This window comes from Microcaecilia unicolor, chromosome 5 (assembly GCF_901765095.1).
Source record: "Microcaecilia unicolor chromosome 5, aMicUni1.1, whole genome shotgun sequence".
Lineage (NCBI taxonomy): Eukaryota > Metazoa > Chordata > Amphibia > Gymnophiona > Siphonopidae > Microcaecilia > Microcaecilia unicolor.
In genome coordinates, this window is record NC_044035.1 from 169,388,288 (window position 1) to 169,406,512 (window position 18,225).

The following is an 18,225-nucleotide window of genomic DNA, read 5'->3' on the forward strand; positions in this document are numbered from 1 at the left end:
GGCAACTTCACCAACCTTTGCTTAGAGGCCATGTCCGCCGCCCAATGCCGTAGCCAAAGAAGACGGTGAGCCGCCACTGCTACTGCCATGTGTTTAGCCGAAGCTCTGACAATATCATAAAGGGCGTCAGCAAGAAAGGACAAGGCAGACTCCATCCACGGAGCCACATCTGAAAAGGGCTCCGCTCCATCACCGGGCTGTTCCACTGCCTGTTGCAACCAAGCCAGGCAGGCTCTAGCAGCATAACAACTGCATGCAGACGCCTGAATAGTGAGACCTGCAATTTCAAATGACCGTTTAAGTGCTGATTCCAGTCTACGGTCTTGAATATCCTTCAGGGCAACACCTCCTTCAACGGGGAGGGTAGTTCTCTTCGTCACAGCTGTGACTAGGGCATCCACTTTAGGCATAGCAAAGCGAGCCATATGCTCCTCACTCAGAGGGTATAATTGCCCCATAGCCCTGGAAACTTTCAAAGGTCCCTCGGGGTCAGCCCATTGAGCCGAAATAAGCTCTTGGATGGAGTCATGCAAAGGAAAGGCTCGAGCAGGCTTTTTGGTACTAGCCATCCTAGGATTCACAGAGGAGGCTGAGCCACTGGCAGGGTCCTCAATAGAGAGCCTGCAGGGCATCAGAAATAAGCGCTGGCAGCTCATCACGGTGGAAAATCCTCACTGCAGAGGGATCGTCCAGATCCTGAGTCACTTCTGCACCAGACTCTGGCTCCTCAGACCATGAAGGCCTGCCAGAGTCCTCCGAATCCTCACAGCCCGACCACAGGGGGGAAAAAGGAGGTGCAGCACTCTCTGAAGGGGAATGAGCCCTTCTGCGCTTCATATTCTGCCAATTATCAGGGAATAACGCCTCAGAGGGCATACCCAGGCTAGAATCCAACGGGGGGGGGGGGGGGGGGGGGGGGGGGGCGCGTTAGAAGAGGCCCGTGCCGGGCTTTGTGGGAGAGCTCTTTTAAGCATGTAAGCTTTATGCATTAATAAGACAAAATCAAGGGAGAAAAACTCACCCTGGGCACCCGGATCTCTGCCGGGGCTAGTAGCTCCCTATCAGCCTCCTCACTCCGAGGCCTCCCCCCGGGCTCAGGACTCTCCATCTCAGCGGATGTCGCGCCATGTGGTAAATTCAAAATGACGCCCGCTGCCAGCTCAGAGCGCGAAGAATCGTCGCTCGCCATGCTCGGGCCGGCTCTAACGTCTGTAAAGCACAATTTACAGAGCCCCGCTGCTGATCTGCGCTTGCCACACTTGGAACAGCGCTTTACTGTCTCTGCAGCCATCGCCGAAAACGGCGGTAAAATTCAAAATGGCGGTTCGCGCCAAAATCGCCCCGATTGTGGGCCCACCCCGGAGTCAGAAAACACTCTTACCTCACTGGACCGAGTATCACAGCTCCGGTCCCACAGAAAAAGGCAAGGAAAAAAAACCTCTGTTCCAGCGTCTAAGCGCGACGCAACTTTTTTTTTTTTTTTTTTAACGCTGTGAGGAAAGCAGAGGTAAATAGAACTCCGGAGGCTCAGGTGAGTGGGAAAGGCAGGGAAAGGGCGAACCTATGTGCCTGCATCCATTGTTGGTGGGGAAGAACAGGGAAAGCTAAGCAATGTGTCCACATCCACGGAGGTATGGGTAAGGCAGGGAAAGGGCGAACCTATGTGCCTTTAAAGTGAAGCTGCTATAGTCTCCAACACCCCTGCTAACAACCGGCAAAAGCACAGGGGCAACCTCCAGGCAGATTTTAGATGGAGCTCGAAGAAGCTGCAGCCACTCTGCTAGGGGAGATAGAGAATACTGAAGAGGCAGTGGAGCAAGCTGGTATGAGGCACTGAAAAAAGTGTGCTCTCTATCTCCCTCTGCTGGTTGATGGACACAACCCATCTGTAATGGCTGCATCTGCTTGATGACAAGGAAATGACCAATTCACTTTGCAAAGGCACAGTTTTTCAAGATTGTTAAATCGCAAGAGGACCTTACGAGACTGGGTGTCCAAATGGCAGATGTTTAATGTAAGCAAGTGTAGTGATGCATATGGGAATGAGGAACCTATGATGCAAGGTTCCACATTAGAAGGAAAAGGATCCAGGTGTCTTCGATACGTTGACACCCTCTGCTCAGTGTGCCGCGGCATCTAAGCAAGCAAATAGAATGTTAGGAATTAGGAAAGGATTTGAAAACAAAAATGAAAATGTTATAATACCTTTATATTGCTCAATGGTGTGACCACACCTCAAATACTGTGTGCAATTCTGGACACTGCATTTCAAAAAAAGATATAGCAGAATTAGAAAAGGTACAGAGAAGGGAGACAAAAATGATAAAGGGGATGGGATGATTTCCCTATCAGGAAAGGCTAAAGCGGCTAGGACTCTTCAGCTCAGAGAAGAGACGGCTGAGGGGAGATATGATAGAGGTCTATAAAATACTGAGTGGAGTAGAACGGGTAGATATGAATTGCTTGTTTACTCTTTCCAAAAACACTAGGACTAGGAAATACTAGGACTGGGGGGGGGGGAGGGGGGACGACGCAATGAGCTACTAAGTAGTAAATTTAAAACAAATTAGAGAAAATATTTCTTCACTCAACAATTAAACTCTAGTATTCATTGTCAGAGAATGTGGTAAGAGCAGTTAGCTCAGCAGTGTTTAAAAAAAGGTTTGAATAATTTCCTAAAAGTCCATAGGCCATTATTAAGATAGACTTGGGAAAATCCACTGCTTATTTCTAGGATAACACAAAATGTGTTTTATTGTTCTGGGATCTTGCCAGGTACTTGTGACCTGGATTGGCCACTGTTGGACCAGGACATTAGGCTTGATGGACCTTCGGTCTGTCCCAGTATGGCAATGCTTATGTTCTTATTGTTGTTGCTCTCTTTAGTTGGTTCAAAAGGATAAAAGAATATAAGGTAAAATAAAGTACCAGTATGTAAGATCCAAAGTAAGGTCCCAAAGTATATGGATGCTTTGCAGCAGCAGGGACAGAAAAATTTGTAACAAAGGGCAAGGTGACAGTGCAAAGTACAGGCAAACCAGAAAGGATAACCTGTTCCAGGCTGCCAGTCCTTTCAGCAGGACAAGGACCCTAAGTGTGATGCAAATGGAAAAATCAAATGGTTCGGTTAGCAGTACAGACCTGAATCCAACAGAAAACTCTGTGGCAAGACTAAGACTGCAGTTGACAGATGATCCCCAACCGATTTGAAAATGCTGGACCTACACTACCAAGAAGAATGTACAAAACTACACTATCCTGCTATACAAAGTTGGTAGATACTTATCCTAATTGATAAATGGCTTATTGCTGCAAAAGGGGCTTCCAATCAAATACTGAGTTAAGGGATGTGAAGACCTTTGCAATCCAGTTTTTTGATTTCTCTTAAGGGTCCCTTTACTAAGCTACGTTAGGCACTAACACGTGTCTAATACAGCAAAAAAATGGGAGTACTGGGGGGACATACTCAGATATCCTGTGGTAAGTTTGCAATCTGCACACGTTAACTGCATGTTAAAAACTTTTTAATTCTTTTTAAAGGGACCTGTCAGAGATGGAGAGTGGGCATTTCTGTGTTAACCAGTTAGCACATCTACATTATCACACACTAACTAGTTAGCACACAAGAGAACGCTGGAGCCCTTACTGCCTACAAATATATTTAAGTGCACATTACTGCATGGCCATTATTGCAAAAAGTAGAAAAAAAGCCAGTTTTACAGCTGCAGTAAAAATGGCCATAGAGAATGGGAAAGACCCACATAAGGGTGCACTAAGGCCATTTTTTTTTTACTGCAGCTTAATAAAAGGACCCTTAATTCTGAATAGTTCAATAGCTATTCTTTCACCTTTAAAATTTACATGTTGTGTAGACTGCAGTTCGATTGTCAAAAAATGTCTCTCTTATTTGTCCTGTTTGTATGTCCTAATTAGAATGTAAGCTCTGTCGAGTAGGGACTGTCTCTTCATGTTCAAGTGTACAGCACTGCGTACATCTAGTAGCACTATAGAAATAAATAGTAGTGTATTTTTTTAGACAGCAGTGAAAAGGTACAAGGGTATGAAGACATTTGCAATATACACATTATATACCCCCCCCCCCACACACACACATACTCAAAAATAGTAAATGAAACCAAGAGCAAACATCTCCCATGCTGTTCTCTGTAACATATGTAAGAAAAACTCTTATCACCCAACTTTACTGTGAACAATATGACAATTATTAAAAGGACAAAATCTCCTGGGAAATAAAGGGAAAGAAAACATTCTCTGAACGAATCCCCACTAAATACACAGAGCAGATGTCCTTAGCACCAGAACAATTTTAAAAAAAAAATAACACACAAAATAGCCACCACAGTATATAGATACCGCCACTCACCTTGAGAATTTTGACAACCACTCTCTCATTGTTCGTGATATTAATAGCCTCAAACACCTCGCTGTACTTTCCCCGTCCAAGTTTCCGGACAAGCTGATAATCATCTTGGTTACTGCAGGCAACAAGAGAAGACACGGTACATGGAAAGCTCACACTGACATTTTTACCATTAAGAGAGAAATTAACCTTCTTTTCTGTAAATGTTTCCATAAGTAAGAGAAACATTACCGTATCAGCAGCAGTTTTAGGGAGGAATCTCAACTGAACATCTTAACATACAAACTCTTCCTATCATCGCAGGTGAGCATCTCTATTCATTATCTCTAATTACTACACCTTGTTTACACCTGCTGCTTGCTTAGTTTTAACCCCACTCTCTTGCTGATCTTATCACCATGCTTTGATAAAAGTAGTGAGTGTACAACAAATATTCTGACAACCAATTCAATTTTTGCTTGTATAAAATATATTTTCTCCAAAATTCAGCTTCATTCTATGACATATTTCTCTACAGGCAATCATAACAGAAAGGTGCATCATTTAGAAACTGATGCAGCACCATATATAAGAATTATTCATTCATAAAATCTCCATCAAAGTACAGGCACAATTACAAGAAACCAACTAAAGACAGAACAGCAAGGCTGCTTACCTGTAATGGATGTTGTCTGAAGACAGCAATTCACTAGTCACAGATGTGTGACATCACTCATGAAACATACAGCTGAGGGGTTGCAAACAAGCAAGTTTTCAGATACCCCTAATAAATATGCAAGACAGATCTGCTTACAATGGAAGCAATGGGCAAGCAAATCTCTCACATACATATTCAAAGGTATCTTGAAAAACCAACTGATCTGCAGCCTTCACATACCAGATCCTTCCTTAAGAGCACCCAAGGAAAGATCTCAAGAAACTTCCAGGAACACATATGCCATTCCTAAATTAAATACATAAGTTTAATAAGCTAGACCTAAAAAAAAAAAAAACCACCAAAGGATAGTGAAGGTATCTGCGATGGAACTGCTGTCTTTAGAGAGCATCCATTACAAATAAACAGTTTGCTTTTAGCTATGGCCCAATTTCTAACAAGAACGGGGAAGAGAAAAAACACCCATCAACAATTGTTTTTGGTAGGTTTTAGGGTTCAGCAAGAAAAAAAAAATTTTCATTTTGTTTAGTCTTTTGTGTCATTTGCAGTTTTGTTTTCACTTTGTTCCATTTTGTTATAAATTTTTGTTCCAAGGCAACTTTATTAAAGAGGTAGTTGCAAACAAAAAAAGAGCAAACTACTTTAACATCCCTGATCATAACCAGAACCCCCAATGACCCACACCCCTCTAAGAGCATTCACCCAGCACTTACTACATATTATTAGCGGATATTGTCTCGGGGCAGGCGTAATCCTCCTTTGCTCCCAGCCCCTCCTACCCTGAAGCAAAGGTAGCTCATGGACAAGAATACCAGGAGCTGGAGGAAATACTAAAAATAAAGGCAGATGTAACCTGGCCCAGAATATCAAATAACCAAAAAAAGTAGGGTTGTGGATGGCTCTTCAAATAAAAACCGTGGAGGCCAAGAGTCTATGCAACAAATAGTTTATTGTAGTTGTGAGTACACTCGGTTCTTCTGAAGACTCAACACAGAGCCATGTTTCAGAAAAAGACTGCCGCCTCAGGAGTCTGTTAAATTCCATGTATAGCTACAAAGTGTTTAGTGATTTAAACACTTGACCCAGCAGTCTTTACAAAGAAGCTGCATAGAATAAACGCTAAGGTGCAATTGTGCAGAATACTAGGAGTTGGAGCTTTGGAAACAATTGGCTTTGATAAAAACCTTAAAAACTACATATTTAGGAATCTTTGGAGCAGGTAAGAGCATCACTGTTACAAGGTGTTCCAGACTGCAGAGAAATGGGCTGTTCTCATCCAAGAGGGAAGTAACCAAGCATAAGAGCTTCTAAGTTACCCAGTTCCAAGTGGGAGATTTCTTGGCCAATCCTAGTTCTGAACTTCTACCACAAAGCAGTGTGAAATTTTGTAGTCCCTAATTCTACCCACTGAAATCCATGCTGCAGGTATATAATGAACCAGGACAGGCTTGTGAGCAATCCAGGACCAACCTTAAAACCTCCCTCTTGGAACTAGAAATTTGAGCTGCTGTGGATAACATTAGTGAGGCAGTCAACTTTAAAGGTAATAAAAAGAAACAAAAACACAACATAACATAGTAGATGATGGCAGATAAAGACCTGTACACACCATCAAGTCTGCCCAAACAGGATAAACTCATAGCACATGGTATAACATGATACTAGATATGAATACTTGATTTGTCCTTGCCATTTTAGCATAGACCACATAGAAGCCTGCCGAGCACTGGCCTTCTCCAAATATTGAAGCTGTCATCGAAGTCCCACTCCAGCACATCCAAATCTGTTCAGTCATGATCAGGGCTTTTAACTATATTGAGGACAGTGGTATACAACCCAAACAACTAAATAATCAAACACCACTTCATGCAATCTCACGAAGTAGAGCAATACTCTGTTAAGTTGGGAGTTTTAGACCTTAAGTTGGGAGAAGTTGAGTTCTGCACTTGTAAAGAATAAACTTAATTTATATTGTAAAAATCGAATGTGTAGAGAACCAAGTCCGAAGGAATAACTTGTGGTTCTTAAACTTCCCCAACTGCAGTCTAATATCACCTATTGAAATAGTGAGGAAGTATTTTACACATGTCCTAAAGATACCACCTGAAGCTGTGTCTCCATTAGTTAGGGTACAGCAGATTTCAACTCGAGGAAGAGACCCTGTGGGAGAAAAACAGAAGATCTGACAATTTAAATCTGACAGAATTTCTTGAATCTTCACTGGAGGTGGTAACAGAGGTCTACAGCAGTAGTGAATTTTGCTTTAGAGCTGGATAGCAATACTATATTACGATTATATTTCTGCTATATGAATGATCGGTCTATGGGCTCTAAGATTTGTATATCTGCTGATCTAGCTCAAGATACGCAATTGAGGCGTCAGGCCTTCCCTGCTTTTAGGGCAAGGGTGTTGGCCTTGGGCATCACATCTGTACTGAAATTTCCTTATATTTGTAATGTGATTTGAGGGGAAATTTTTGTTTTTTGACCATAAGCAACTGTCAGATTTTCTTAATGCAAAACAGTTTAAGAAACATGTTCAAACGCCTTGTTTGCTGTACAGAGACAGGCTGAGGAGTGTGTTCAGGGATACACCCTATATTGTTTTGTATTTTCTTTCTATCTTGGATCAATTACCTTTTTTGTGGTTTAATTTTTTCTACATATGGTATTTCATATCCCCCCCCCCCCCTTTCACTAGGAGTTAAGTGACTGATTATTGCAAGAAAAAAAAAAAACAGACACAAAGTGGAATTATCTAATCCACTGTTCCTGTCAATAATTCAAACGCTAATATTCTTTCCAGAAATAATCTTTTAGATTCTAAAGAGTCCTAGGGAATTTGGATAGGAAAAAGACTCAAAGTTCAGGTAGCTTTGAACATATTGTTTCTGCTCCCATTTTTTCAATCACTGGCTCAAAAAAAAAAAAAAAAAAACTCTCCATTTTTAAAATTAAATCTACCAAATACAAGAACACGTGATTCGCTAAGATACTTACCTATAGCAAGTATTCTTTGAGAACAGCAGGCCATATATTCTCACATGTAGGTGATATGTCCCGCATTGCCCAGTTCAGAGCTTGAAAAAAAGGTCTGTACAGTTTTAAGAGCATGTGCAGCTCTCCCACCAAGCATGGGCGAGTGTCTTCCCACCCGTCACGAGAGCACAAAATAGAGAAAACACCAAGGGGAGGAAAGAGTATGAGAATATATGCATACTGTCCTCAAGAGTATACATACTACAGGTAAGCATCTTCACTTTCTCTGAGGACAGCAGGCCATATATTCTCACATGTGGGTGATATGTCCCCCATTGCCCAGTTCGGAGCTTGAAAAAGCTTTGTACAGCTTTAAGAGCATGCACAGCTCTCCCACCACACACGTGTGACCGCCTTCCCACCAGCCGCAAGAGCACAGGACTACTAGTATAATGAAATAGCAGACAACTCCAAGGAGAGGAAAGAGTATATGAATATATGGCCTGCTGTCCTAGGAGAATACATGCTACAAGTAAGTATATACGCTTTCTCAGAGGACGAGCAGGTCAGTAATTCTCACGTCGGAATCCCTAGCTACAAGGCTCACCGAGAACAGTGGTCAACTGAATCTCGCAACAGCAAGGTCAAAATGCAGATTAACCTGAAAATTATATACAAACTGTGCGAGTGCAGCCTGAACAGAATGGTCCTAGGAGGTTGGAGCTCAATTCTAGACCCCAAACAAATTCTGCAGTAATCTCTGTCCAAACTGACAGTTACGTCAGGCATTCTGCTCAAGGAAGTAGCGAGATATGAATGTGTGGACAGAAGACCACATTGAAGCCTTGCAAATTTCTTCAATGGTGGTTGACCTAAAGTGGGTTACAGATGCAGCCATGGCTCTGACATGACCCTCAAGAGTCAGCCCAGCCTGGGCATAAGTGAAGGAAATGCAGTCTGCCAACCAATTAGAAATGATGTGTTGCCCGATGGTGACCCCCCCATCCTGTTGGGATCAAAAGAAAAAAAAAACAGCTGAGTGGACTGTCTGTGGGGCCTAGTCCACTCCAAGTAAAAGGCTCAATGCTCGCTTGCAGTCCAAGGTGTGCAGTGCACTCTTGCCAGGATGGGCATGAGGTCTGGGAAAGAATGCTGGCAAGACCATCGACTGGTTCAGATGGAACTCTGACACAACCCTAGGCAGGAACTTAGGGTGCGTGTGGAGAACTACTGTTGTGATGAAACTTAGTATAAGGTGCATCCACTACAGCCTGAATGCTCACAAACTCTGCGAGCTGAAGTAACAGCCACCAAAAACAAGACCTTCCAGGTCATGTACTTCAGATGACAGCAATCCAGTAGCTCAAAAGGAGCCTACATCAGCTGGATGAGGACAACATTGAGGTCTCATAAAATGGCTGGAGGTTTGGCAGGGGGCTTTGTCAACAGCAAACCTCTTATGAATTGAGCAACTAGAGGCTGTCCAGAGATGGGCTTACCATATGAGAACTAATTGCACTGAGGTGAACCCTTACAGAGTTGGTCATGAGATTAGACTCGGATGTAGAAGGTACTGAAGCACAGTCTGTGTAGGGCAGGAAATGGGATCTACTGCCTTGCCCTCACACCAAAAAGCAAACCACCTCCATTTGAAAGAGTAACATGTCTTACTGGAATCTTTCCTGGAAGTCAGCAAGACTCTGGAGACACCCTCTGGAAGATGCAAGGAAGCAAATTCTAAGCTCTCAACATCCAGGCTGTGAGGGCCAGGGACCAGACGTTTTGATACAGAAGACACCCTCGTTCTGCACGATGAGAGTCAGCAGTGGCGTTCCTAGGTCAGCAGCCACCCGGGGCGGATTCCCGCTGCGCACACCCCCAACGCATTTCCTCCACAGCCCTGCCTGGGTGCACCACCTCCAGGTGGCTCCACACCCCAGCGCATCACCTCCTGGGGGTGCAGGGAGCAGATGCAAGGCTGTTGGCTCAGCTGGTTCCCTGCCCTGGAACAAGAAGTAACCTCAGAGGGAGCATGGAACTGTACCCCCTTGCAGCATGCACCCGGGTTGGACCACCCCCCACCGCTGTACAACACTGAGGGTCAGAAAACACTCCAATCTCCACAGTTCTTCGGAGAACTCCAGAAGAAGAGGGAACCAGATCTGCTAAAACTAATATGGTGCAATCAGAACTATGGTCCCACAGTTTTGCTCGAGCTTCAGCAAAGTCTTCCCAACAACAGTTATAGGAGGATATGAATACAGAAGACCGTTCCCCCAATGAAGGTAGGCGGGTATCCGACGCTAGACTGTCATGGGCCTGGAGCAGTACTGTGGGACTTTGTGATTGAACTGAGTGGCAAAGAGATCCACTGAGGGGGTGCCCCTCATTCAGAAGATCTCACAGGCAATGCCCATAATGGAGACCACTCATAACCCTGCTCAGTCTGTCGGCCAGGCAGTTGGATTTACCCACCAGGTAAGTGGCTTTGAGAAGCATACCATGGCAGGCTGCTCAATGCCACATCCGGACGGCCTCCTGACGGAAGGCGTGATCCAGTGTCTCCCTGCTTGTTGGAAGGTGTGATCCAGTGTCCCTAGCAGCGCTATAGAAATGCTAAGTAGTAGTAGTGTCTCCCTGCTTGTTGGTGTAGTACATCTCAACCTGATTGCCCGTTTGAATGAGTACAATTTGGTTGATCAGCTGATCTCTGAAAGTCTTTAGAGCGTTCCAGATTTCCCAAAGCTCCAGAAGGTTTATGTGGAGATCTATCTCATGGGCTGACCAGGCACCTTGAGTGTGAAGCCCATCTAAATGAGCTCCCCACCCCAGACAGATGCATCCATCGTCAGCACCTTATGGGGTTGAGGAATTTGGAATGGGAGTCCCAGAGTCAAATTGGATTGAATTGTCCACCAAAGCAGAGATTGAACCAGTTCTGGTGACACTCTGACGACATCTGCTAGGTTCCCCACGGCCTGACACCACTGGTAAGCTAGGGTCCACTCGGCAGTTCTCATGTGAAGATGTGCCATGGGGATCACATTGTGAAGGCCATATGGCCTAACAACCTCATCATCTACTGAGTCATAACCTGACTGGCCTGAACTTGAGTAGCAAGAGCGATAAGATTGTCTGCCCTCAGAACAACCACAAGGAGAAAAGCTCGCACCTGCTGTGTATCTAGCAGGGATCCAATGAACTCCAATTGCTGGACAGGGAGCAGATGGGACGGGTAGTTTAAAATGAACCCTAGTAGCTGTAACACCCAAATAGTTCTCCTCATGAACTCCTGAGAACAATCCCTCAACATGCTCTTCACCAGCCAATTGTCCACATAGGGGAACACAGGGACGCACAGTCTACACAGCGATGGTGTCAAAAGACAATATGTGGTACTGGAAGTGATATATACCCAGCTGAAACCGAAGATGCTTCCTGTGACCTGGAAATATCAAGATACGAGTGCAAACATCCTTCAAGTCCAGAGAGCATAGCCAATTGTTTGACTGAATCATGGTGCGAGGATGCCAACAGAAACCATCATGAACTTTTCTTTGACCAGGATTTATTCAGGGCCCTTAGGTCTAGGATGGGACGCATCCCCCCGTCTTCTTTTGCACAAAAGTACCTAGAAGAGAATTCACACTATTCCTCCCCTGGTGGAATGGGCTCAACCACATGGGCCTTTATAAGGGCGGAGAGGTCCTCTGCAAGTACCTACTTGTGCTGAGAGCCATAGTGATGTGCTCTCAGTGGGCAATTTGGTGGTCTCCGTTGTCAACGTAGGGCATAACTGAGATAGACTATTTGAAGAACATACCGGTTGGAGGTTACAAGGGGCCACCTTTTGTGAAAAACGTTCAGCTGCCCACAACCATCAGGTCATCCGGGATGGTCACTGGTACTACGGCTATGATCAAAAGCCCATCTCTGCCTTTGACTGGGGAACTGTCTAGGATTTGGGCGCACACTGCTGACAAGAATGAGTGTACCTATGCGAGTAGTAGGGGCCCCCTCTTTGACTTGCCCAAAAACCTCCTGGTTGAGGAGGCAGTTGCAGGAGGAGTCCAGCAGGAGTACTGATGCTGTCAGTGTGCTTCTTGAGGTCAGCAACCTCCTCCACCTTCTCTCCAAAAAGGTTTAACTCCCCAGCATGTAGTATCCACTAACCTCTGCTCAACCACAGGGGTCCAAGTCAAGAGGCAAGTAGTTATGAGTGTCTGCACATCACTATACTCTGAGCAGAGATCCTGGACATCACATCAAAAAAGTGTCACAGGTGCCGCTGGCTAAGAACTTACAACTCCTTCTGCTGCTTGACCAGCTGGCGAAGTGACTCAGCCTGTTCCGGTGGGGGAGACTTTGCCAAATCAGACATACCGCGCACCATTCCACAAGTATAAGCTCATATAAAGCTGGCATCATTGGATATGGAAGATGAGTACAGTGGCCCGATACAATCTTCCACCCAAAAGTCCAGAGTCTGAGCTGCTCTGCCAGGGGGCACAGAAGCAAAGACCCTAGAATTTCTGGCCCTTTTGAATACAGATTCCACAGAATGATGGGGCAACTGGGGCCAATCAAACCCAGGGGAAGACAAACCAGTATATGGTGTCAATCTTCTTAGGGAGGACAGGGACTGACAGAGGGCGGCTCCCACTTATTCACTTAAATGTCCCGCAAGATCTCATGAAGTGGGACCATCACAACCTCTCTACGAGGAGATCTGTAGTCCAGGTCAAACATTTTAGCCCTGGGCTTGTCCTCCACTTCCAAAGGAATTGGAATGGCAGCCACTATTTCCTTAACAAAAGATGGGAAGGAAAGACTACGGTGGAGATTTTCTTCTTTTCTTTGGAAAGGAAAAATCAGGGTGGAGATATTCTTCTTTTCTGTGGAAAGGAAAGATCAGATGAGATACCATAGGACTCCTCCTCTGTGAAGTACCATGGATCCTCATCAAACTCCTACGAGCACTCAGTGACAGTGAAGAACTCCTCATGGGAGGGCCGAGACCGAGCCTGCCTTGACAAGGAGGAACCATGTCCCCACGAGGGGCATCGAGGTGTCTGCTCCAGCTGCAACTGCGGTGAAGTTTCCTCCACTGACGTTAAGGGGGTACAGATATGGGTGGCAGTCAATGCAGAGACCGTGGACGGCACCGGTGTCACAGACCTCAATGCAGGCTGATGGCCATGTGGGGCAGCAGCAAGAGGCATAGCCCTGGCAAAAAGTCAGAGAGCAAGGCCCAGAGGTGCTCATCGAGGGCTGACACTAGGGAAAGGCTGGGTTGTCTGTTCAGAGACAGACTGCTAACTGTCAGGGTCAATGCAGGTGCATGGTCCTGGCTGTGTGGAGACCCGCACATCGGTATCTCTTGTATGGAGGGGGAGCAGTCCTCCCGGCACCGACACTTCTTGGGGTGCCAGGTGTTCCCTCGGCGTCCCGGAGCTCCAAGCACAGTGGGTCAAGGGCGATACACTTCTTGGGCTTCACCCAGTGAAACTCAAAGCTGCTTGATGCCAAGGACGAAGTTGAATCCTCACACCGTCTCGGGGTAGGTTCCAATTCTGACTGATCCAGGACGGCCTGCATAGCAACCCACTCAATGCACAGCCACTCCCAGTGTCTAAAGGCCTAGCAGCCATGTGGACCGATGCAACTCTCAACGCCGATGAAGACAGAGGTCGAGGATTCGGACCTGGTTCCAAAGAGTTTCTCTTGTTGAGCCTCTCTGGCTAACTGGGTCCTTTCCTTAATACGAAGACAAAGAACACAGTTAGAAGGGGTACGTTCAAGCCCCAAATACTGAAGACACCAAGAACGGGTACCTTTTCCAGAGATGTTCCTATTGCACAGGCTGCAGTACTTGAAGCCACTGAGAACCTTCGATAACATGGAAGGAAAAACAGCCGTGGCCAAATAAAAAAAAAAAAAAAAGACTTGATGGTGCTGAAAGAGGAGCAAAGCACCAGAAAGAAAAGGGGCAAGCCTGACCAAAGCTCAGGCCCAAGTGCGGCCTACTGAGCACAGGAAAAAGAAAGGAAACTGAAAAGGAGACAAACCAACAAACTTAGGCAAAAAAAAAAAAAAGTCCCAATAGAGAAAATAAGGCAAAAACAAAAATGAATACGCACAAGACGGAACAAAACAGATGCTCTGAAAATCTCTCATGAACTAAGCTGTGAGGAGTGCTGAAAATGGCTCCTCTCCTCAACACAGAAAACATTTCTCCAAAACACCCTTGTAACTATATGAACAAGCACGTCTCAAAAATTCTTCTAGTTTCACTGCTGTCTCAAAACAAACTCTGACACAGCATGCGTTTCAAGGCTCCTTAGCCACAGCGTCTGGAAAACCTTATTTCATATCAGCACTGATATAAGATGTTGGCAATCTTCATGTCATCCGCAAAAAGGCAAACTTTTCCATCTAAGCCTTCAGCAATGTCTCTCACCAATATATTAAGCAGAATTGGCCCCAGTACCACCACCTGAGATATTCCATTACTCACCTTCCTTTTCTCCAAGCAAATTCCATTTACCACCACCCTCTGTTGCCTGTCAGTCAACCAGTTTCCAATCCAGTTCACCACTTTGGGTCCTAAGTTCAGTCCTCTCAAATTATTCATAAGTCTTCTGTGAGGAACTATATGAAAGACTTTGCTGAAGTCCAAGTAGATTATATCTAGTATATATCCTTTGTCCAGTTATGGTCACCCAGTCAGAGAAATCAGATTGGCAGGATTTTCCTTTGGTAAAGCCATGTTGCCTCGGATTCTGCAGCCCATTGGATTCTAAAAAATTAATTTTTTTTCCTTCAGCAGCAACTACATTATTTTTCCTACCACTGATGTAAGGTTTACCAGCCTGTAGTTTCCCACTTCTTCTCTATCTGCTTTTGTGAAGAGGGACCACATCAGCTCGTCACCAATCCCGTGGAACCTCTTCCATCTCTAAAGATCTATCTATTAAATAAATAAGAGGTCCTGCCAGGATTTCTCTGAGTTTTCTCAGTATTCAGGGATGTATCCCATCCAGTCCCATAGCTTTCTCCATGTTCAGATTTTCAAGCTGTTTATGAAAAAAAAAAAATTAACACACCTTCTGTGAACAGCGCAATATCCACTCAATTCCCAGATATACCCTCAGCATCTGATGGCAGTCCTTCTCCAGGATTTGTTTTCTGTGAATGATTTGAATTAATTTGCAGATTTGTTCTGGGCAAATCAATTCAAATTGATTTGCTTTAGCAAAAATCAAGCATCCTGATTCAGACCTTCCCCAGTTCCCTCCCACTGTCACACAAGCCGCTGCTCCTGCTTCTCTCAGCAGCGACAAAAGAAACTCACCACAGGGCTGGTTTCCGTATCAGCGCAGACTGCTGGCTCTGCCCCAGAACAGGAAGTGACATCAAGGGGACAGGGCCAGCAGCCAAACCAATGGAGCGTCTGGCCCCGTGGTGAGTTCAGCTTCCTTTGCAGTCACTGCTCTAAAGAAGCAACAGCAGCGGCGGCAGGGGCATCAGGGTAGGAGGGGGAACAGAGAGGAGGCAGATGCTGAATTAGGGTAGCAGAGATGGGATGGTGGATGAATAGGTGGGGAGAGGGAAGAAGGGCAAACACTGGACAGGAGTTGAAATGATGACATGGACAGAGATGAAATGCCAGATGGACAGGAGACCCTGGCAAAGAGACCAACGGACTGAAATCGAAAACCTTTTGGCCGAAATCGGACACCACCGCTCTTCACATAGCCATTCCTAGCCTCTTTCAGTCTTACAAAGCCATTCCTAGCCTCTTTCCATTCCCTCTCTTCACTTGAGTTTAATCTGGTATTTTTCCATGATTTCTTGTTACATTCTTCTGTATTTCTTGAACGCTGTCTCTTCTGACCTTCTTATTTCTGCCTGTTGCTTCGAGAACCATATTGGCTTCCTGTTTCTCGTCTTTGTTTACTTTCCTTGTATAAAGATTTGTTGCTACAGCAGCTTTTAGCATGGACCATTGCCCTTCCACTTCTTCTATGCCTAGCCATGCTGTCAGCTCCTTCAGGAACTCTCCCATTTTACCAACATCAGCATGTCTAAAATCCAGTATCAAGTTTTTGCATCTGCACTCTGTTTTTGCTCTTATATCAAATCATATTGTATCATGATCACTATTGCCTAGGTTGGCATCCACCTAGACATTAGAAGCAATTCCTCTATTTGTGAGAACTTGATCCAGCATCACCCCTTCCCTCATGGGTTCCATCACCATTTGTCTGACAGGCATCCACGATCTCTGTGCTTCTTTCCAATTCTGCCGATGGTACGTTCCAATCCACATCAAGCAAGCTGACATCATTTCCCAGCAACAATTTTTATTTTGGGGTTATCTCTAGTTATTTATGACCTTTAAGGAGCTTTTCCACAGAGTCATAAGAACACAAGACTAGCCATATAGGATCAGACCAATGGCCAATCTAGCCCAGTATCCCGTTTCCAACCATGGCCAATCCAGGTCACAAGTACCTGTCAGAATCCCTAATAGTTGTAAGGTTCCACATGCTACCAATCAGGGACAGACTGACAATTCAGGCAACCGGTCAATGCCCGAGGGCCCAGAGCCTCTGCTCAGTTGCCCGCTGCCGCACACTACAGCTGCCCCTCCCCCAAGGCCCTGGTGGTCTAGTGGTCACTGCCGCTATTCTCCCTGGTGCCACCGTGTTTTAAAAATGGCTAAGCCGAGCAGAGTGGGTAGGAAAATGTGGGGTTCTTTCCTACACCCAAAGAAGCCACTAGACCACCAGCACCCTTCAAGATAGGAGGCAGTAGTAATGTGTAGAGGGGTGATGTAGGGGGGCCCAGAGTGTTCTGTGGCTTTCCCCATGTCTCTCTCAACAGCAGCCAATGGACTTTTCCTCCAGGAACCTGTCCAAACCTTTTTAAACCCTTCAGTTTTTGCAGCCCAAATGAATGACTCTGCATTTTATTTGGCATTAAATCTTAGATGCCAAATTCCTAACCATTCTTCAAACTTTGCTAGATCTTTCCTCATGTTATCCATACCATCAGGAGTGTGTACCCTATTGAAGATTTTGGTTTCATCTGCAAAGAGGCAAACCTTACCAGACAGCCCTTCAGCAATACTGCTTACAAAAACGTTAAGAACTGGCCCAAGAACCAAACCTTGCAGCAAACCACAGAGAGCTCCACTTACCACTTCCCTCTGTTGCCTTCCACTCAACCAGTTTCTAACCCCAGTCACTTTAGGGCCCATACCGAGGGCACTCAATTTATTAGTTGTCTATGCAGAACCACATCAACGGTGTTAAAATCTAAATAAACACAACTAGCATTTTCCATTGATCCAACACTCTGGTCACCCAGTCAAAGAAATTAAGCAGATTTGTCAGACAAGACCCACCACTAGTGGAACCATGTTACCTCAGGTCCTGCAATCCACTGGATTCCAAAGAGGGGAAGGGAGAGGGGATGGGATTAGATATATCGCCTTTCTGTGGTTACAACCAAAACAAGTTACATGTTGTTTACCCTTTCAAAAAGTACTCTCTATGAAGTTATATAACAGCACGTTTAAAACAGAAGACAATATTTTTCACTCAACATATAGTTGAGCTCTGGAACTCATTGCCAGAGCAAGTGGTAAAAGGGAAAATTAGTTCTTACCTTGGTAATTTTCTTTCCTTTAGTCACAGAAGATGGATCCATTAACTGATGGGTTATATCAGCCCACCAGCAGGTGGAGATAGAGAACACTGGAAAACCACAGTGACCTTGAACGGCTAGCCCTTTCTGCCTTCAGTATATAAAACTTCCAAAGCAGAGTGAGAAAAAGGTAAAATAAAGTAAACTTTCCTCACAGTGAACAAACGCCCCAGAACCGGAGCAATAACCAAAGGAGGAACGTCACATCCTTCTCAGAAGCTCGCTGAAGTGGTTCGAAAGGCGAACACTGAAGAGCCTTCAACACCAGCCCCAGGTTCTAGGCCGGACACGGCGACCGCACAGGACGGAGCAGAAGCGCCCCTCTGAGAAATCGGACCAAGTCCGAATGAGCAGCAAGGGACAAGTCAGAGACTCTCCCTCGGAGGCATGCCAACGCTGCCACTTGAACCCGAAGGGAATTGTAAGCCAGGCCTTTTTGTAAGCTGTCCTGCAAAAAGTCCAGGACCGACGAGACTGTAGCCAGCATGGGCGTGAC

At 45.3% G+C, this 18,225-nt stretch overlaps 1 protein-coding gene across 1 annotated transcript in view; it reads right to left on the reverse strand.

The window, feature by feature from the left end:
* CSNK2A2 (casein kinase 2 alpha 2) overlaps positions 1-18,225 on the reverse strand; it is a 244,649-nt gene that overhangs the window by 185,846 nt on the left and 40,578 nt on the right. The window contains exon 2 of the mRNA XM_030203585.1: positions 4,385-4,496. Within this exon, the coding sequence (XP_030059445.1) occupies positions 4,385-4,496 (112 nt within the window). The remainder of the gene's footprint in view (positions 1-4,384; positions 4,497-18,225) is intronic.